The sequence below is a fragment of the Halichondria panicea genome, chromosome 12, assembly GCF_963675165.1.
Source record: "Halichondria panicea chromosome 12, odHalPani1.1, whole genome shotgun sequence".
NCBI classification, from domain to species: Eukaryota; Metazoa; Porifera; class Demospongiae; order Suberitida; family Halichondriidae; genus Halichondria; species Halichondria panicea.
This window is the reverse complement of record NC_087388.1, coordinates 485,133-505,899: the sequence shown is the minus strand read 5'-3', so window position 1 is coordinate 505,899 and position 20,767 is coordinate 485,133. Positions and strand designations below refer to the sequence as shown.

Below are 20,767 nucleotides of genomic sequence, written 5' to 3'. Positions count from 1 at the left end.
GATCGTATTTGCTTGTTTTTTATCAGATACCATGCAAGTAAGGAAACCAATTGTATAGCCATATCGAATAACTTGCGTGGCTTTTTCCTGTGGTCTAAAACTTGGTTATAGGGTTTCTTTTCCTGTGGTCGTACGTGCAGAGGGGTAATATTAGCAGCTGCATGCAGAATATAGACTGGTGTGTGGGATGCGTGGTTAATGTTACCAAGTTTGGTCCATTACACAAAGTGATACCCTGCCTATATAAACTAGTCCATTGTAGAACTGCATTCATTGCAAATACTCGATTCTCTGCAGCTGCAGACTTACTGTTTAACAGTGACTGGAAACTTACAGCCAAGAGATGACTCTACTAAACACTGCAGCTGCTGCTGCTCTTCTACTGTGCTTGTTTGCACATACTGGTAAGTCCAATTTTATGCATAATTGTTTTTGCATCCACTGCATAAAGACTTTCGTACACACATAGATCTAGATGACTATAATTATATTCCTTTCATTACACGTACTGTGTTTAATTTGCACAACATTTATTTTATGATTTATTATTATTATGCTAATTTTTCCAACGTTCAACTGATTTGTTTTTCTCGTGCAGGTGACTGTTTCTTGCCAGTGAGGGTGGGACAACTCTCCTCCCCACGAAGCGACTATTCTATCTCGGGTCTGGTATACCTGTTGGACAGGTCGTCCATCTACATTAAGGACTTCAACTTTGTCTGGAAAAACAGTAAGTAAAAAATGTAGTCTCGTTATATACACCCTCTACAGTATATTGCAGCCATGCTCATCAGCTCCCCTCCCAAAAATTATTTAAAATCTCCATAGCATGTGTTTGGTGGACCTGTGTTAGCAGGCCACCCTCTATAATACAGCCAGGTTAATGGGCCCCAAAATCTCCGTAGCATGTGTTTGGATCTGTGTTAGCAGGCTGCCTCTTTATTGCAACCATGCACTGTGCACAAGTCTCGCTGTGCTGACGTTTATGTGATCAAATAAAAAAAATCATGCTGGCCATGCTACTATATACTGCCTATAGCATGCTATTTCATCTTTAATAATGACGTAATCAATCTCTCCCCCCCTCCAGCTGTCCCAGGGCTATCATTGGAACTAAACGACATCACCTACGGCAACAACTCCGTCATAGAAATGCTAGAAGTCAGAGACGGTGCAGCAAGCTCTCTCATATGTTCGACAAACAGCCTGATTTGTTGCCGTGCTAGGGAAAACCCTCTCGGGGTCCCTCAGGGGGAGTGGTACTATCCGAATGGGACCCTTGTGCCGAGTCGGAAGGATAGTGCTGGTCACAGTGTGTATCGGTCGCGAGGGAATGGGGAAGTCCGTTTGAACAGGGTAGGGACTACTTTACCCTCTGGCAAGTATTGCTCTAAAGTACCGACTCTGAGCGGAGAATGGGAGACTATGTGTATCAATCTGAGTGAGTATATAGCCTTTGTTACGGCCTTAGTTACGACGTGTACATCTTCTTAAGCTCCTGTTACTAGGAATACCAGTACGAGTAGAGCGCTGATATAAATAAAGAAAAATAGAAGCCAAATTTTGCTGAGGAAATGGGATCACAGATCTTTGCACTTTAACTCTAGCTTCTGTTTAAGTATTGGCTATAGCTGCACTTTCTTGGGGGATATCCTGATTATTCATGGTTGTAAACAATGGTGGATGATACGTTAATGTTGTTTGTTGAGGTCATGTACTTGATGCATATGATCATGTCGTTGCTTCTACTGTTTGTTCACAGTATCCACAGAGACTGCCAATTCAGATACGCATACGAAAGGTGAGTATAGGGTTCAATAGCTGTGGTTGTTAGCATACCCCCCCCCCCCCCCCCACTAGGTTGCGTGAAATATTAGTTGATTAATTTGATGACCATAATTAATGATCACACGTACAAATTAGACGTGCCCATAATCTCATAATATACCGAATAAGTCCCACCATAATTGGATACAGCTGCTGCAACCGGCTCAATCTATAATTATTATACACTATCCCCAAATACAGTATGTAACTATTTGTACTACTTCGATCACCTTAAAGCTGTTGAGGTCAGCTCCCACGACCAACTGGCCCTTGTGCGGGTTATCCCTAATTAATCTAATTAATTGTCTAATGCACGTACGTAGGAAACCTTAATCTGGAGCCATCTGGAGCCATTTTTACGCCATTTTCTAAGTAGTATACAATTGATGCTAAGTGTTTCCCTCATCCTCCACACAATTGATGCTAAGTGTTTCCCTCATCCTCCACACAATTGATGCTAAGTGTTTCCCTCATCCTCCACACAGATGGTCACTTCTGTGTCGGCTACACTACTGACGTAAACACTCCTGTTGCCATGCAACTGACCGAGACAACCACGTGAGTCACACCGCACAATTGACAAATTAACCTCTCCATATATAGTTTTAATTACGATATAATTACGCCATATCTTGTTACTGTGGCAAAACAAAACAGTGGATTACCTAGCAACCAATCAAAGAGTGTGTTTACTTCATTTCTATACGGGAGGCTTCTATTGTGGCTTGTGGTTTTTCTTTCTAGTCCACTTATCTCATTTCAACCAGCTGCAAATGGTTTCCTGAACTAAAGAACTTATATCCTATATAACTCACCCACTCATAATTGTGGGCATGAGGTAGTCGATTGCTTCCCTCCTGGAACTGACCTCAACTTGTCGTACCTTACCGTACTTAGAATCTATTCTAAGAATCGTCACGGCAACTACACACATGTACATGTAGCTACGTATATACCAAATTATTATATACAGCTAAATCATCGACCTGGAATTTATGCACAAATACGTTTTGCTTGCTTAATATTGTCATAATTAATGTACATACGTTTTAATCTATGCTCAACACTGTTTCCCCCCCCCCCCCCCCTGGACTACAGTGGTTTCAACTCTCCCTATTCTGTGTCAGACCTCGAGTTCAGCCTACCCAGCGACCGTGACGTCAGAAAGCTCGCCTGGATCGGAGTGTGTAGTAATACAAACGAGGTCATAGCGCGTATCACCGTCCTCCCCGGCTGCATGCTGAGACTACCTTGCAAGGCTTCCTACCTGGGGGAACTCCCCAATGTGGGGGGCGAGGGCGTTAGTGGGCGTGTCTATCTCGTCAATAGAGTGACCTTTGCTGTTCTTTGCTTCAACTATGAGAACAACAAGCAAAACGGTAATTATATTAGAATGTATGCTTAATTAGAATCGGTGTTTTATTAATCTATTATAATTATGAACAATATTAATTGTGGTATGTGGTATTTATTTCTTTTTTCATACAGATGCCATTTTCTTAACCGGTGTTGGTGTCCGTGACAACAATGGCTATCAGATGGCTTCATTTAACGATGATGTGTAAGAATCCTTGTTAATTTTGTTGACTGTGTATTACAGTTTGTGAAGAACACACACACCTCACCACCCACTCACACACACCCACCCACTCACACACACACTCACACACAGACCTCACCACACACCCACACCTCATACAGGTTTGTCTCGCTGGGTGCTATTGAGGACCAAGACCTCCTCCTCACCATCCCGGACAGTGCAGAGGGCGTGGAACTCAATTACTTCACTGTGTGGAGCAGGAGCAGAAATGTCAGTTTGTATACATGTACATCTTATTGTTTGATAGGTCGTAACTTTAGTTCTGATGATCCAATCTCAATAGCCCATGCTTTTTTGTCGAAATCAGGCTCAAAATGACCTTTGATTTTAATGTATCATTTGAAAGAGCTTGCTTCAAAGTCTCAGAAGCATTCATGGCCCACTGTTGCCTACAAGTGTCAGACAATCCTTGTAGTGGATAAAACTATGAAATTTGGCCATAATCATGCCGGCCGGTCGAAGCCCTGAGCATACACGACGTGACAAATATTTGTAGTACATGCTGAAGAGATAACATACCATTGCTTACCACAAATAGTTTGTCTTGTCTATGACTATAAAAGTGCATATTTGAGCAGTCCAAAACATCACTCTGGTCTCCCTTCAAAGCGAATAAATCTTTCGCCTTTTACTAAAGATTTCCGTGGAGGGGGACACTCAATGAGTATGCACTGAATTTGTTTGTGGCCCCTTTATTGGGGCTTACATTTCAATGAAAAGCAAATAGAATTTTGACTCACACTGCTGGAGAATAACTCATGTTTTAGAGCTGTACCTGTACAAATATTTAAAAATTTAAAAATTAAATACGTTATTGATATATTATTGTACGAAAATTACCTGCTACATGGTACACTGTTCTAATTAAGTTTTATATTTTTGACCCCACCCACAGGAGGAAATTAGTACTGTGAAGTTCTCAGCTGATGTTATTCCCTCTCTTCCTGACAAAATATTGGGTCTGAGGTTGGGTACATTTGTTCCTCGACTTCATAAGGTGGGGGGTACTAGTTACGCTATGAACGACACACACATGTATGTTCAAGAATTCAACTATGACGGAACTGGACCTGGTAAGGAGTGTGTGTGCGTGCGTGTACATGCTTTCACGAGACTTTATTCCATTGCAGCTGTCAGTTTCCGTGCTATCCGCGGGACCCACTACCTGGACGTACGCGAATATGCTGACATGACAGACGAGAATGGAGAGTGAGTATATAATGTGGATCCCTACGTACCATCAGTATCTATTTATAAGTATAATAATTATTATATTTTCGGTCCCTAGTTAATGTGTGCACACTATATGATCTATTTATAAGAAAATCTATGTCAAATAATTATATCTAACTATAATTATAACCTCTCTATGTTTTCTCTGTAGCACTGGTGACCTACGACAATACAACAAAGAGGACATTGTGTTAGCTCTCCCCTCAGGCTACACTGTGCACAACACCGACCAGGTCATCATCTGGTGTGAAGAATTCAAGACAAGCTTCGGAGAACTTGTCATTCCCTCAACTGTTAATTTTGAGACGGGGGTGATGACGAGCATCCAGCCACAACCGCCCACACCACAAGAAGTGTGCCCACCAGTAAGTTTGACTATAAGTTTTTAACTCTGTTTCTTTAAGACCGTGCTTAATTTAATAAACATTAAATTTTTTTAATTTTAACATTTTCTGTTTTGCTGTAGCTCATATCTGAGACTACTGGTAACTGCAAGCGTCTCCATGACGACTTGAAACTCAAATGGGTGCTTGACGAGGAGCAGAATCAGGCAACCTTTGAACTCTGCGGCTGTAATCTGGTAAGTTCTTTGTGATGAGTGGCTGTGTTGGTACTGAAAGTGTACTTCATAGAAGATTGTCATTTGGAGTAACTCACACACCCACACACTCACACACCCACACACACGCACACCCACCCACACCCACACACACGCACACACACACACAGGACGATCAATATGTTGCCTTTGGACTCAGCGGTAGAAACACTGGTGTCCAGATGTACGGCAGTGATGTAATGTGGGCGTGGCAAGACAACACTGGGGTACACGCCCAGGAGCTCAACATCAACGCCTACGCACAGGTTAGCTACTGTGGTGGCTACATTCAGTACCGATAATAAGGTTATAAATACCTGATCTAGTTTTGGGACCAGTTATGGAAATGTTCTTTGAATGTATAACTATTATAGTACTTACGGTGTACTAGGTTTCGAATGCATTATTGTTAATCAATTGTGTATGACACTGTACAAGCCTGTTCTAACTATTGCATATTATGACACTGTATGACACTGTACAAGCCTGTTCTAACTATTGCATATTATGACACTGTATGACACTGTACAAGCCTGTTCTAACTATTGCATATTATGACACTGTATGACACTGTACAAGCCTGTTCTAACTATTGCATATTATGACACTGTATGACACTGTACAAGCCTGACTGCATTTCTAACTATTGCATATTATGTGCTCTCTCCAAAAGTTGCTATCTATGCGAAAACTCACAGTTTACAAATGAAAGAGTCTTACTTTCGAAACCCGGTTTACACTTATAGCTCTGAGAAGAAGAGGCAATCTGTTGTCATTCACCTGTGTATTACACCTGTACAGTGTAACCTCCAGACTGGTGTAGGAGCTTGCCCTGAGGCCACTAGCAACGTGTACGCTGTCTCCTCACACACTGAAGGGTGCACCACCTGCTTCAAGTTCACTCGACCAATCACAGCCAGTGAGTGCACTATACAAATTTGTATATACTAGAAACTTTTTCAGAATTTTAAATTTATTGCAGTACAGTTGTACATAATTAAGTGATGGCAATAGCTCAGTGGGTAGTATAGTAAGATCAGCGCCACACACACACACACACACGCCCACGCCCACTCACACGCACACTCACACACACACACACACAGGTGATGGTTTTGACAAGGCCATCACACCTGATGATAAACAGTGGGTGGTGTGGGCTATTGGTCCAGTCGGCAACGTGGCCACACCCTCTGGTATAGTCTCCATTCCATTCAAGCACTACCTCAGACCAAGCTACACAGGTACGTTCCCATACAGATACTCAACGTGGGAAATTTTAATTATCAATTATTGATATTTTTTTGGCAGAAAATTTTGAAATTGAATTTGGACGTGCTCCTGAGGATGAATGTGGTACAGCATCGTGTTTCTGCGACATCCAGACTCCGCTGTATCCATGGAGACAAGAGATACTGGAGGAGACGAGGACCATCTCAGTGAGGATTGGACAGAGCGGAGGCAAGAGAGGCTATGCTGGGATCACAGGTGAGCCAGCTTACGTAAGGTCAATATGGCATGTTTAGATCGATGATTGCTTGGTCTAATCAAATAATGGGCAGTATGTTTATAATTTCCTTAACTCATCACAGGGGTTGTTGGTTGGGGCATCTCCATGTACCTCAATGGTACCCTCATCCCAAGGACCACCCTCTACCGTGGCTTCACATACACCTTTGTCACGGAAACGGGTAACGACCCTAGCAACCCTGCTCGTTATCACCCCTTCTACATCACCAATAGTGCGAGAGGAGGCTACATGACACAGTCAGAAGAGGTCAAAAAGGTCAGTGATATGAAGTAATGTCCAGGAGTAGTGGTGGCTGTCTCAATCTTTAAATCTTAATTTAGTACACAAATTTGTCTCTTTTTTAATTATATATAGTAAACTAGGCCTACCTTGTATTACATCAAGAGGTGCCTGGTTATAATAGTATCCACCACCACCGACCAGTGTGGGCACTTCCTTTGAGTGAGGCCATTTATGAGCTGTGTGGCTGGAGTAACAGAAATAGTGTAGTTTCTTAGTAGACTTAATACAAAAATTAATGTTCTTTTACTAATGTTGATTATAGGCTGAGACCATCTATGCTGGAATGGACTCCAATGGCAACTGGCAAGGAGGTACCTACCATACACACACTTTAAAATTAGTCAACTTACCATTTCATTGTTCCTTAAAATACCGAATTTTTATATTTTATGTTGTCTTATAATTAGTTAGTTATGAACTACGAACCCACTGTAATTGATACATGTGTGCTCCCTTACTTTTAACTGTAGCTTTGTCGTGCATTCCTCACACATACAATCATGTGCTAGCTGTGTGCTACTTGTGACCGTGTTTGTGCCCTGTGCAGTTGGGCGGTTCTGTTACTATGGGCCTAATGGTACTGACCAGGCTGACAACGTGGAGTCCTTCAGTGAATACAACAAAACACTGACCCTGCAGTGTGAGGAGGGGGAGCCGGGGGTGTTCACTTGGACCCCGGATGAGACCACACCCAATGAAGTCTACTACCAGGTAAATCAGTCGCTGGAAACTGCTTATATAATTGTTTTATGCTCAAGGAATTCTTTCATTATTGTTTTGACTACCCTAATGCTTTTGAAAGTGCCTAAAATAACGCTATACCAGGGTTACATATAAGTGGTGCATGTTTTGAAAATGAGATTGTTTTATATTTGAGAGGACATAAGCTTAGAGCATCATAAGTTGTCTTTTTAGGACTATTATGCATATTTTAGCTATAAAATTACTGTTATTCCGACTGTTAATGTTAACATGTCTCTACTGCCCATACAGTGTGCTACTCACCAGTATCTTGGCTGGAAGCTGGATATTGTTAAACCACCCCCTGGTAAGTCACATGACCACACCCCCTAATAGGACGTCTCTATAACTGATGATAATTATCTCTGTACAGAACTTCGCCCCATTGAGATTTTCGTGCCTACCATTAGTCCTCTAATTTTTGGCGACACCGTGAAAGTGATATTTGAAACGAGCAAGGTGGCGGAGTCAGTCGAATGTCAGCTGGTGAACATTGACGATAACTCGATAGTACCTGTTAGCAGTGAGTATACTAACTACATCAGTATTGTACATGTAGCCCCAGGGAATAATGTACATGACTATTATACAAACTTGCTACAGTACTAACATAATAATTTATTACTTTTCTTTACAGTGTTCAATCCTTATACAAGATCATATTTGTGCAACGCGACCGATCTACTACCTGCCCGCTATGAGATAAGAATCACTGTTAACAAGGGTTTGAGCGAAGAGGTGACTTTCAAAAGGCGGTTTGAAATATTCCTCGATCCTATGAGTTGCGGACTGTATTTGACAAGTGACGGAATTACCTTCGACAAAAACAGAGCTTTGCTCACCGTGTCCTTTAATTTCAATGGAGTATACGAAGCCCTCTCTTGCACTACAAACAACCGACCCACTCCCTGTAAGTTGAAACAGCAGCTGCAACTAGTTATTACCTAAAGCTATGTATACACGTACGTATGTATGTGCAACTATTACTGCCATTTCAATGACATCATCATGCATATATACCTCAGCTAACTAAGCTCTGGTAAACTTGAACACTGCATGCACTGTGTATTTAAGCATTATATAATATACGAGCAGTCTAAAATTTGCCTACTATCGTGTATGCTCTAGTATTAGTCTCGTTCTCAGGCCGGGGATTTTTTTTTAATAAAACAGAAGTTAGCGTTTAATACAATAGAGAAGAGAAAAAAACGGCCTGGGAACGAGGCTAGCTGTATGAGTTGCCCCCCCCCCCTAGTGATTACGAACCACTCTCTGTGTTCCTTCGTACAGGTGATAGCGGGCAGTACAGCTCAGCTGATGTGTCACTAGATCCTGTTTGGAATATAGTGTGCATTGAAGCGAAGGAATGTGATGGGGACGAAATGGAAGGTCTTACAATTCATTTCAACAAACAATCTGGTGCGCTCATTTCTTTTCCCAATAGCGGATGTTAGTAACTCTTATCTCTGAATAGCAATTTATATAATAGCATAATTTATTTCAATTCATGACATTTATAACTGTTACCATTTAATAGTTGCAGCATCTCTTTTTGTACGCATGATACGTTCTTTTGGTTCGTGCAGTGTGTTTGTGTGTTTTTTGGCTTTTGTATACTTCAATAATTATTTGCCTGTTGTAGACCACTTTTCAACTGTGAAATATTAGAATTTGAACTACGTATATACATGTATCAGGCGAAATAAGCCGATTAATTAATTAACGCATGTAATTGCTAAAAAGCTACAAAATGCTCCGCTAATCCTCTATAATAATATATAATTACGATAAATTGTGTACGGAATTGCACATATGAAAGTTTAGAAATCAATGTTCCCTCACACTCCAGGTGACATAATGACGAGTAACCATGACAACTGCTCGTCCCTCCCCATTAACCCCTTGATCACTACGAGCACGCGACCACAACCCACACCATCGGAGCCCCCACGCACAACTACAACTACAGATGTTACAGATATTGTTACAAGCACAATAATGACGACTGATATCAAACAAATTTCGACCAGCTCTAAAAAGATCGTTATTATACCTTCTAGCTCGCAAATATCCACTGTACATTTGACGTCTGCAATAGTTGCAACAAGTACAGATATTGTTACAATGACGACTGATTTCAGACAAACTTCGACCAGCTCTAAAAAGATCGTTATTATACCTTCTAGCTCGCAAATGTCCACTGTACATTTGACGTCTGCAATAGTTGCAACAAGTACAGTGTATGTGCAGTCCACTCCTTTGCCCAGTGTTACTTCAACGCCACTTGCGATGATTGGTCCGTCGTCGAGTGTGGGCGTGCAATCTACTCGGGTTGCTATGGATACGAGTCGAGAGGGGGTGATCCCGACAGGACTTCCCGACATTAGTGTCAACATTCAACAAGGTGAGAGGACTGTGTTTTTATTAATTATAGGAGCCCCTCTTTAATGGCCATCCTAAAGAAACGACCAATAATGTTATTGGACCAACGAAACTAAAGTTATTGATTAAAATCAACCATAATTATAACGGTATATACGTATCGTCTGCATTAAAAGTGTTCACTATTGATTGTATCATGTCACAATGCAGGTGGAGTGAGTAATGGCTGCCCCCCTGCCCCTGTGTCAGCAATAGCCACATTGATACTGGTGGTTCTCATCACTGTCTGTGTCATCTCAACTATGACAGCATTAAATTGAAATGTTACGTACATTACACAACACATTTTTACTGGACAGTTATTACATAGACGGTAGCCATAGTTACAATGAACTTTTGCCTGCTGGGAGGGCAACATTGATATTTTCCATGTGTTCAATTTTTGACATTTTCATCAAATTTTAAAGAGTGTTTTATTATTAAGCAACAAAATTAACGAAATCACTGAGCGTGAGACATGATCAGAGTTCAAGGTTCATTGTCCGTTACATACGTATTGTCTAAATGGCCAGAGCATCAGAGGCCATCTCGTGTTGATGGTTGACTTGTAAGTCGCTCAACTTTTCTTTAAGTACCTTTAGTCCAGACAGTACAATATTCTCAGGCTTGAGCGCACCCGATGACTGCAGGGGGGGAGAGAATGGGAGGGGGGGGTAATAGTGTTGCTATCCGGTATATAATGGTAAAACTTACTTCCACATTGAAATAGAACTTGCATGGCTTGGCTTGTGAGTCATACGGGGCTTGTTCTGGGGAGGATGGAAATGACGAAACGATGAATCATAGCTATACTGGTAGCCATGACGTTCATACTGTACCTTGGTCTTCCTCAAGGCTTGTGAATTCACTCTTAGGCCTGTGCGTGGGAGGAGGGTGAGTAGAGGTCAAATATAGCTATAATTATAGAGATTGCAATAGATTTACATCAGACGTGTGCGTGTGTGTGTGCGCGCGTGTGTGCGTGTGTGTGTGTGCGTGTGTGTGTGTGTGTGTGCGTGTGTGTGTGTGTGTGTGTGTGTGTGTGTGCGTGTGTGTGTGTGTGCTGTGTGTGCTGTGTGTGTGTGTGTGTGGGAGGATTGAGTGTTTCTATCTAGATAAATAGTTTCGTGCACCGAGCAACGTGCGGCAGTTCAAGATTAATTAGTAACATACATCAACTGACAGTATGCAAAACACAATATATAATTATAAAACTCAATTATAACTCAATAAGACAGAGAGAAGTCTATTATAATAATAGCCCCAGGTGTACAGCAACTCACCACTCCTTGGGTATGGGGTAGGTGGTGTGCCTGAGGGCATTGTCCGGGTCGTACTCGAAAGCCACCCCCGCCGTGGGACACCACTTGGCATGCTCCTTACCAAACCCCTACAGGAAAGACAACAGATACAGTACTGCTTGTGTGTGTGTGTGTGTGTGTGCGTGTGCATGTGTGTGCGTGTGTATGTGTTTGTGTGTGTGTGTGGATGTGTGTGTGTGTGGGTGCGTGTGTGTGTGGGTGCGTGTGTGTGTGAGGGTGTGTCAGTCGCACCTTGATAGCATATGCCTTTAGTTTCAACTCCTAAAATGAGAGAAAGAAGTTAAAATGTTCAAATACCAAGACAATAATTATAAAAATGTCTCATGGCATCATTACCTGTCCTTTTCGGAGCTTTACCAGAAGGATGTCTATGTACAAGGAAATAAGATCACTATGACAACCGTCTCTAAGAGATTATCAAAATTAACTGACCGTCAGTGAGTCCATAATCTGAAGATTCATTTTCCTGAGGCCGTGACGTTATCTGCAGTGAAAGAGTTGTGTTTGTGAATGCACTTCTGTTCTGAATTTCCACTTTGGAATGCAATTCAACTGAAAAGCTTAGAAAGAGACCTTTCAAATGGTACTATCGATGTTTATTTTTGGGAGATGACAGCTAGAATTTACCAATTACCATTGGTAAAATAATAGCATGGATTATAGCCCATGGTCCAAGGCCGAAAAATGACAAATTATGGCCCCAACAAATTTTGGATTTAAACACAAAAGGTTTCTTTCTAAACACACACCCACCCACCCACACACATACTCACACACACCCACACCCACACACACACTCACAGGCACACAGGCACACAGGCACACACACACCCCACACACTCACAGGCACACACTGCTGATTGGTTGAACTGAGGTCCCTCGTGGTAATGGCGCGTGTGCTCTCATCCGTACACTTGACGTCCAATGAGAACTCCACAGCACATTCAGGGCAAAAGTCTGCACATGTACAGTCCTATAATTATAGAGGGTGAATATTTGCATTAAAAAAGTGCATGTGGATAATATTATATTTGATTGCTCACTGATAACGACTACTAATTATTTCAATATAACTCACTCTAGAGTATTGTAGCCTCTCCACGATCTCATCACTCGTCAGCGGGATTAACCCTGATAATTGTAAATCCATCAAATAATGTTGAATTTCAAACTGACAATACCATCCTCTAAATATACTTTATTTGGACATTTTCGTTCATATACGTTCATATAGCATCGTTTCTGTTTTGCGTACGTAGTTAGTCCTGCCTGTGTTATTAACTAATAAGTACGGTATATATAATTATTATTACTCGCTTAATTTCTGGTTAACTCACCCACTCTGTGGGCTATGAACTCATCGTGAAGTACAGTGGAGTTGCTGATGAGATGTACCCAGTCAATAGCTGTACGTTGACATAAGGATGTTAGGGGAGGGGCTTTGAATGAGAGTACTAGGGGACTTACCAACTGTAGGAACCTCAGCAATAAAGATACGCCTCAAAGAGTTGGCAACACTGTAGCAAAACAGATCGTGCACACATTTAAAATCTACTGGTACGTTTTATATAGTTTCATGGAAGCCAGACCCAAAAATAGGAAATGTCTGGCTTGCGAGAATACGCATAGTTAGGCACTAGGTACGTGTATGAATGTGAGCTACCTCAGGTCTGTGTTCTCAATGATGAATTTGACATTCTCAGAAGTCGCCTCTGTCACTTTAATGGTGGGGTTGTTGGAATAAGGCATCCTCCTTAACCTTATTACAAACTTTTATGATTAGGTAAAGACCCGCATTATTAAAATATGAAAACCTGAAAGTGGGGTGGGGCTGGTTTTTATCTGGTAAAGGGAAGTCACAAATTTGTATGCAAATCACACAAACTGAAAGACATTCACACAAACATTCAACTATTAAAACTAACAACTTAAACTACATCATGTTAACCCCTGTGCTACAGAATTCTCTATATGCAGTGCGATAGTTTTGAGAGGGTCCTTGATATAGGCTGGATGCTTGAGAACCTCGTGGAAGTGAACCATCTCTTTGACACTGTGTAACGAAGATAAATTAAATTCAGCATTAATACACGCATGAACATAACAGCATCCACAGACAAACATCTTTAGATATTTTTTATGGCTAGGCCTAACTACTGGAGTTAGTAGAATCTTTACAACACACCAGTAAAATGCGTTGAGCGTCAGTACACCTGTCTTATAATTATGTACAGATAGCAGTATAAGCATTTTCCATATAAGGAAGCACAACTCTCAACACTTTTATTCATGTGTTGCAAAGATTCTGCAAACTCCAGTAGTATCACTCTTTCATTAATATTCGTAGTTCTATACATTTAGACTTACACAGCTCTGTGTGGTCGCTTGCTTGATGGTTTGCCGCTTGTCTTATCAACATATCTACAAAGACACAGAATATACACAAAATTCAAACACTATTATACAAATTCTTACTCTAGCTCTAACGAGGGGAGGGCCTCCATGAGAGGATGTATGTCACCCACCACCGCTGTCTTTTGGCGCTCCTCTGTTGCCTTTGCTTTCTCTTTAGCTTTCTGATACACATCAATCTCTGGAAGGTATATAATCAAAAGGCCAATAGCTATATACATGTACATATTAATACACTGTTAGTTGGTGTAATTATCGGGGCGAGCGAAGCGAGTCCCTTCCTAGTGATGAACGTTGCAATTTTGTCTGTGTGTGTGTCATGGACCGGCACGATATTAGTTTTTTGTGCTCGTGACCCTTTACCAACTTTTACGTGAAAGCTGCGCATGGGCACCAGAGCTAGCTAACACTCAGTAACGAAGGCTCAGACAAGACACAGAGACTCTTGAGGCTACAGGCACGCCTACAGCAGGTCAGAGCAGCTCAGATGGGGACCTTCTGAGCCTAAGATCACACAGGCACGCCTGCAGGAGGTCACAGCAGCTTATTTGCCATGTTTCATCAAGGATAGGTCATTTTAAGTCTTGTGTTTTGTGATAATAAACCTGCTAGCTCAACAGGACAACACAGAGACCAGACACTACGGCCGGGCAGGTCAGACCAGCTCAGATGAAAACTTCTGAGGCCACACAGGCTTACAACAGGTCAGAGTAGCTTTAAGGATTGTTTACACTGACAGTATACTATAGCCTTGTAATTTGGGTCCAGCAAAAAGCGATAATATCTCCTTGCTTAGTTTGTACAGCCAGCTCTTTCGTGCTGAACTTTCACTCATAGATGTTTCAGTCAACTTGATGTTACACCATGCACAGTCAAAGACAGCAACCCTACACCACTCAGAATAATTGTCACGGGTATACAGCTGGCACAGGGAAGTCGTATCTACATCAGATTACTCGGTTATTCACAATCACTATTCATTTTATAAGTAAACAATAATTATACTTAAAATTACCACATTGTACCAAATGACTGTACAACAAATACAAAATTGCTCGCTCGCCCCAAACATGCTCTGCATGCTCCTAGTTATTATAATAATGAATGAAACTGTGTTTATTAATGCTCATGGGCTATAATCCATGGTACGGTCAAATTGGCAAATACTTTTATCTCTCAAATATGAACTTTGATGACACCATTTGAAAGGTACTTTTCTAAGCTTTCAAAAAATCATAAAAATGTTGACCTTGGATCCACAGAATTTAAGTTATGGCAGCTGAAAGATAAACGGAGGGGGTGGGGGTGTAGTTGAACATCTTTCAACAGCCATAACTTCAGTATAGTTGATCCAATGTAAACATTTTTATAATTTTCTGAAAGCTTAGAAAAATACCTTTCAAATGATGTGTTTCAATCCAAAATTTCATCGGAGCCCTAATTTGTCATTTTTCGGCCTTGGACCATGGGCTATAATCCATGGTACGGCCAAATTGGCAAATACTTTTATCTCTCAAATATGAACTTTGATGACACCATTTGAAAGATATTTTTCTAAGCTTTCAGAAAATCATAAAATTTTTGACTTAGGATCCACGGAATTTAAGTTATGGCAGTGAAAGAAATTGGAGTAAAAAGCATTAACTTAATATTAAGTGTATAAAATTATATGTACTACAATCTAACGTAAAAAGTACATCATGTAAATGCGCCAATTAAATCATGTATGTACATGGGAGGGGAAACACCATATCTGCAACCAAAACAGCTACACGTACATGTATATACAAGACATCTACAAACCAGCAACAAAATATCAATCAGCTTTAGTACAGTGTGCTGGCTAATATTGGGATCCCTATATTAAAATGTCCATCCACTCACTCTTGAGCCATGATGAATGTCTCAGTTTTCTCCTGTCCTTCTTTTTGAGAGAGACAGCGGCTGTCTTCTTGTCCTCCAGAGAGAGAACAGGAAGACCCTCCATCACCTCACGAGGCAGGGGGACAGTCTGAGAGGAAGTGAAGACAATCTGGTTAATGTCATAGCCACCTATTCATAGCTAGAATCATTGCTGTATATCTCCATCTGCCATAGAGTCTACTATGCCTGCCTTGTCAGCTTCAGAACTTATAACTGTGGACGTCTCTGGTTTAGTAGTCTCTCTGGCTCTAAAGTGGAGCCTGCATCTCTTGTCAACTCGTACTTTACCCATCTTTACGCCGAAGCTTTGTTGTTTTGTGTGTACAAATATTAAAGTTTGTCCACGTGGGTAAATTGGTTCGAATCGTCAAAATTAATAGTGGGAGGGGCTGCCAGACCGACCCCCAACAACATTCATCATGTGACAACTAACTCTAGTGGTAGTATTCCATCTTTACTGTGCAGTGCAGTGTAGCTAGCTAGTTACTATTGTCTCCGTCCTGCATTGAAACAATGGTTCTGCTAAAATGGCTGCTGGTCCCTTTATCTCTACTGGACAAGATTCTCTTATTGTTGGTGAGGGCTGGCTCCACCATAGACCACAAAAATCCCACAATTTTTGTGTTGCAAACTACTAAGCCCCATGATAAATTACTTTGCAGGTAGTGATCAACGACAGACTGATGTACTCTCCCCTGCAAAAGTATCTTACTCCGCTCATAACTAAAGTTCCTAGAGACGTTGTCCTGTGTGGCAGGAAACTAACGCTACTAACTGCCAACAGAGTCACTTATGGTAGGACCTGTCTTCTCGTTGTCATTGCAGCTTGTCTGAAGTGAGTCGTGAGAAAATAAATATGTTAAGTTTGCATGCATAGTCAGTCAATGCTGCCTCCACTATGTTATTTATTGTATTTCTATTTCTGGATATGATTGACTAAATACGTAAGTGTCTACATCTATGAATTCAAGTGTCAATAAAGTACAATTAGAGTCATGTCTATGAATCAATTTGAATTCAATCAGATGACTTAATCACTGAACTGTTGTGATACATTTGTAATTCTTGAGATGTTGTCTTTTCAATGTGTGTGTGTGTGTAATCCACCCCCACCCCACCCCCATACACTATGTAGATATGAGTACAACTGGCTGGCATGTGCTTGTGTACTGCTTAACGATCTCTTGGATCACGTCGATGGCATAGTAGCTAAAGCTCAGAGGCAGGTGTACGGCAATATAGACAGTCCACTGCTGGGAGCCTTTGTGGATGCCTTCTGTGACAAGGTACTGTACACCGCATCCTGAGTGGCCACTGTATATGCAGTGTGTGTGTGTGTGAGGGTGTGTGTGTGGGTGTGTGAGGGTGTGTGTGGGTGTGTGAGGGGGTATGTATTGGTCGATAATAATTATGGTACTTTAGTTTCAAGTATAAGCTAGTACAGTACTATTATATAATAGCCTTAGTTCAAATTAGTGGCCTGCTCGAGGAGTAATTTTGAGTGCCCGTAATTTGAGCTATATAGGAATTTAAATAATTGTAGTTCTTTGAAATGCCTATATACTGGTGTGTGTAGTAGGTTACACAATACTTTCACTTTGAAATGTTGCGTTTACATATAATACATCAACATCGTACATGCACAATACTTCCTGTGTGGGTTGCATTGACTAGTCACATGACGTGCAATACAGGTGGTGAACGTGAGTCTACTGTGGACTATGCTGCTCCTCACCGAACTTTGCACTTTCAGTCTTCCACAGTTTGCAGCGTTTGTGGGTGTGGCCTCTGGTGTCATCTGTATGGAGTGTATCCTAGGGGTGGTCCGAGTACAGGACTACTACAAGGAAAAGTAAGAATGACCTTTTCACCTCACTTGAAATAAAGCAAAAAGCTATCTACTTGACCTGCAGTGTGTAAACTAGTGCACAGAGCCTATAGTGTGGTCCCACTGTGTACACTGTAGACTAGTGCACAGAGCCTATAGTGTGGTCCCACTGTGTACACTGTAGACTAGTGCACAGAGCCTATAGTGTGGTCCCACTGTGTACACTGTAGCTGGTGTACAGAGCCTATAGTGTGGTCCCACTGTGTACACTGTAGCTGGTGTACAGAGCCTATAGTGTGGTCCCACTGTGTACACTGTAGCTGGTGTACAGAGCCTATAGTGTCACTATGGTCCCACTGTGTACACTGTAGCTAGTGTACAGAGCCTATAGTGTGGTCCCACTGTGTACACTGTAGACTAGTGCACAGAGCCTATAGTGTGGTCCCACTGTGTACACTGTAGACTAGTGCACAGAGCCTATAGTGTGGTCCCACTGTGTACACTGTAGCTGGTGTACAGAGCCTATAGTGTGGTCCCACTGTGTACACTGTAGCTGGTGTACAGAGTGTATAGTGTGGTCCCACTGTGTACACTGTAGCTGGTGTACAGAGCCTATAGTGTGGTCCCACTGTGTACACTGTAGCTGGTGCACAGAGCCTATAGTGTGGTCCCACTGTGTACACTGTAGCTAGTGTACAGAGCCTATAGTGTGGTCCCACTGTGTACACTGTAGCTGGTGTACAGAGCCTATAGTGTGGTCCCACTGTGTACACTGTAGCTGGTGTACAGAGCCTATAGTGTGGTCCCACTGTGTACACTGTAGCTAGTGGTTGATTTCTAATAATATGGTTTGCATTTCAAGTGAAGTTAAAAGGGTTGTATACACACCATTTAAAAACTAAAACTAAAGCTAGGCCATAAAATGTGTGAGCTCTTTAAAGATATCCGTCCCTCACAGGTACACTGGGTCTGAAGCCACACCCACTGCTGGTATACGAGCCAACATGGAGGGCAAGACAAAGGAGAAGTTAGAGAATATTGGCTTGTCTTTGCTCTGTGTGGCCATGGCTTCTCGCAACCCCATGGATAATTGGTGTAAGCCATTAGTGGTGTTCTTGGAATTATAATTATAGAGGGTTATAGCAGGAGTGTATGAAGATACATACACTCCTGGTTATAGTTACAGCAAACTGGCAGTGAAGGGAAGTTAGTGTAAAGTGGGGAAAGTGGAGATAGTGGGAAAAACTATTGTACCACTGAGTCCCTCTGCAGTACAATAGTTGGACATGAGGGGGGCTAGAGGGGCCTAGGGGATTAATTTCACCATTCTAACCTAAGGGCTCTTCACAAAACCATTGCAGTGGAATGTGTGGTGGAATGTGTGCTATTAGTTTGGTCTTGCCCACACACAGGTGGTTTGATTGGAATCATCAGTCTTGGTTTGAGCTTGAGATTTGCAGTGGGCAGTCTACTACACAAGCTCAGGTCACGACGAGCAACTGTCAAGAGGGTTGCAGTGAACGGACACATCTCTAGAGTTGATGATAATGTGTTTGAGACAGCCCCATACGGTGCGTATTAACTGCACCACCTAGGTCAAGACAATAATATTATAAGCTGTATATAGCTTGCTGTATTATTTAGCTCTTTGTGTTTTATGTATATGCCATGCGTCTACATTGATGTACGGGCTGATATGGCTCTCCTTGTTTTAGTACTTTTCCATAGACATCGTAAAATTTTAGGGGATTTTAATTATAGTGTCCTACCCCTCCCCCCCCCCCCCACACACACACACAGGCTGTGATCACACCTCACACAATGATCACTTTCTACGACACTTAAGTGCTCCCGTTCTCAGTGACAGTCTAAGCTCTGAGAACCTTAACAAGGAATCAGATGGCGGTGATGAGAAAGTAGACAAAGTGTACACAGTGGGATGCTTTGATCTCTTCCATAGAGGACATCGGAAGTTGTTGAAAAACATGAGAAACCTTGGAACCGAGGTGACTATAATCGACCTCATTTGCATTGTTCCTATTGTGAGGTACAAGGTTTAATTAAATACAAGGTGGTTGAAGACAATTGATATTACACAATGTAGAATAATTAATGTATAAAGTGTTGTTCATTGTTGCACTAAAATTATGTTTTTCTCACTCTCTAGGTGATTGTTGGTATCCATAACGATGAAAGCTACTACAAACTAAAGAAGAAGGACCCAATAGACACTGTAGAGAAGAGAATGGCCAATGTGAAGAACTTTGCTGATCAGGTGATCCCCTCAATTGTAGAGTGTGTGTTACCTAACGTAGATGCTCTCTCCTCGACTATTACATTGTACAAACTGCATACCGTAATTGATGTAATTACAGCGCCACTCTAATTATACAAAATTTGAAATTTTCGACCATATAGCACCATATAAATTCATTTGTTTAATGTACATAGTCTCACAAACATTTTTCTGGCGCTGTAATTACATAAATTACGGTACTCAATGTTGATACTACATACATACACACCTGAAATGTTATTCACTGAATGCTTTGCTTATCTTTGTGTGTCCATCTGCTTTACAAATCCCCCCCCCCACACACACACACACACATTTGTAGGTATTTGTGATATCCAGCACTGACCCCTCTCCGTACCTAACCTGCTGTATACACCTCCACCCCGGGCAAACAGCTCTCTACGTGAGAGGCGATGATATGCCTCGTTTCCCAGGTCGTAATGTCATTGAGCCCCTGATGCCCATACAGCTGCTTCCCTACACACAAGGAGTGAGCTCTACCCAGTTAAGAGCAGAGATATGCGACAGAGGGGAGGGAGATGGAACTGATAAACTCAAGTCATTTTGACTACTAACATAATTTTTTTGTGGTTCCAAATTTCATTCTCTTTTGCATAATAATAATAAATTATTGTTGAAATGCAGAGTATCATAGATTAGAGGGCGTCTATGAGTCGAGGGCACAAAACTAGAGGGCGTGTTTTGATTGAATGAAGATACTTTAGAGGGCGTTTATGAATTGAGGACAATAAG

At 41.6% G+C, this 20,767-nt stretch overlaps 4 protein-coding genes and 1 non-coding gene across 5 annotated transcripts; 3 read left to right on the top strand and 2 right to left on the bottom strand.

Moving 5' to 3' along the window:
- Positions 1-180: 180 nt before the first annotated feature.
- On the top strand, positions 181-10,673 carry LOC135344846 (uncharacterized). The gene is made up of 25 exons (XM_064542134.1): positions 181-404; positions 599-730; positions 1,091-1,441; positions 1,763-1,801; positions 2,313-2,385; positions 2,926-3,206; positions 3,316-3,388; positions 3,529-3,637; positions 4,323-4,500; positions 4,558-4,636; positions 4,812-5,025; positions 5,127-5,240; positions 5,390-5,524; positions 6,060-6,177; positions 6,365-6,502; positions 6,570-6,746; positions 6,851-7,044; positions 7,334-7,382; positions 7,619-7,782; positions 8,065-8,119; positions 8,186-8,335; positions 8,450-8,722; positions 9,103-9,231; positions 9,662-10,216; positions 10,405-10,673. Exons 1-25 carry the CDS (start codon positions 344-346, stop codon positions 10,512-10,514), a joined length of 3,951 nt encoding a protein of 1,316 aa, XP_064398204.1. The 5' UTR covers positions 181-343; the 3' UTR covers positions 10,515-10,673.
- Positions 4,015-4,131, top strand: LOC135345870 (U5 spliceosomal RNA). The gene has a single exon (XR_010397912.1). It is a non-coding gene; the product is annotated as a U5 spliceosomal RNA (small nuclear RNA).
- LOC135344879 (DNA-directed RNA polymerase II subunit RPB3-like) lies at positions 10,629-13,380 on the bottom strand. Its single transcript, XM_064542173.1, has 12 exons — positions 13,219-13,380; positions 13,023-13,072; positions 12,893-12,961; positions 12,634-12,686; positions 12,400-12,528; positions 11,988-12,039; positions 11,892-11,923; positions 11,787-11,816; positions 11,517-11,623; positions 11,073-11,110; positions 10,948-11,003; positions 10,629-10,877 (listed from the first exon to the last, which is right to left on the bottom strand). The coding sequence occupies exons 1-12, from the start codon at positions 13,302-13,304 to the stop codon at positions 10,755-10,757; spliced, it is 825 nt and encodes a 274-aa protein (XP_064398243.1). The 5' UTR covers positions 13,305-13,380; the 3' UTR covers positions 10,629-10,754.
- A 23-nt stretch (positions 13,381-13,403) lies between these two features.
- Positions 13,404-16,244, bottom strand: LOC135344886 (ribosome biogenesis protein SLX9 homolog). Its single transcript, XM_064542180.1, has 5 exons — positions 16,081-16,244; positions 15,852-15,978; positions 14,031-14,148; positions 13,923-13,976; positions 13,404-13,608 (listed from the first exon to the last, which is right to left on the bottom strand). Exons 1-5 carry the CDS (start codon positions 16,180-16,182, stop codon positions 13,494-13,496), a joined length of 516 nt encoding a protein of 171 aa, XP_064398250.1. The 5' UTR covers positions 16,183-16,244; the 3' UTR covers positions 13,404-13,493.
- Positions 16,245-16,286: 42 nt separating this feature from the next.
- Positions 16,287-20,654, top strand: LOC135344858 (bifunctional protein HldE-like). Its single transcript, XM_064542147.1, has 9 exons — positions 16,287-16,466; positions 16,553-16,725; positions 17,026-17,176; positions 17,585-17,742; positions 18,677-18,813; positions 19,131-19,289; positions 19,519-19,724; positions 19,886-19,993; positions 20,337-20,654. The coding sequence occupies exons 1-9, from the start codon at positions 16,404-16,406 to the stop codon at positions 20,580-20,582; spliced, it is 1,401 nt and encodes a 466-aa protein (XP_064398217.1). The 5' UTR covers positions 16,287-16,403; the 3' UTR covers positions 20,583-20,654.
- The last annotated feature ends 113 nt before the right edge of the window (positions 20,655-20,767 follow it).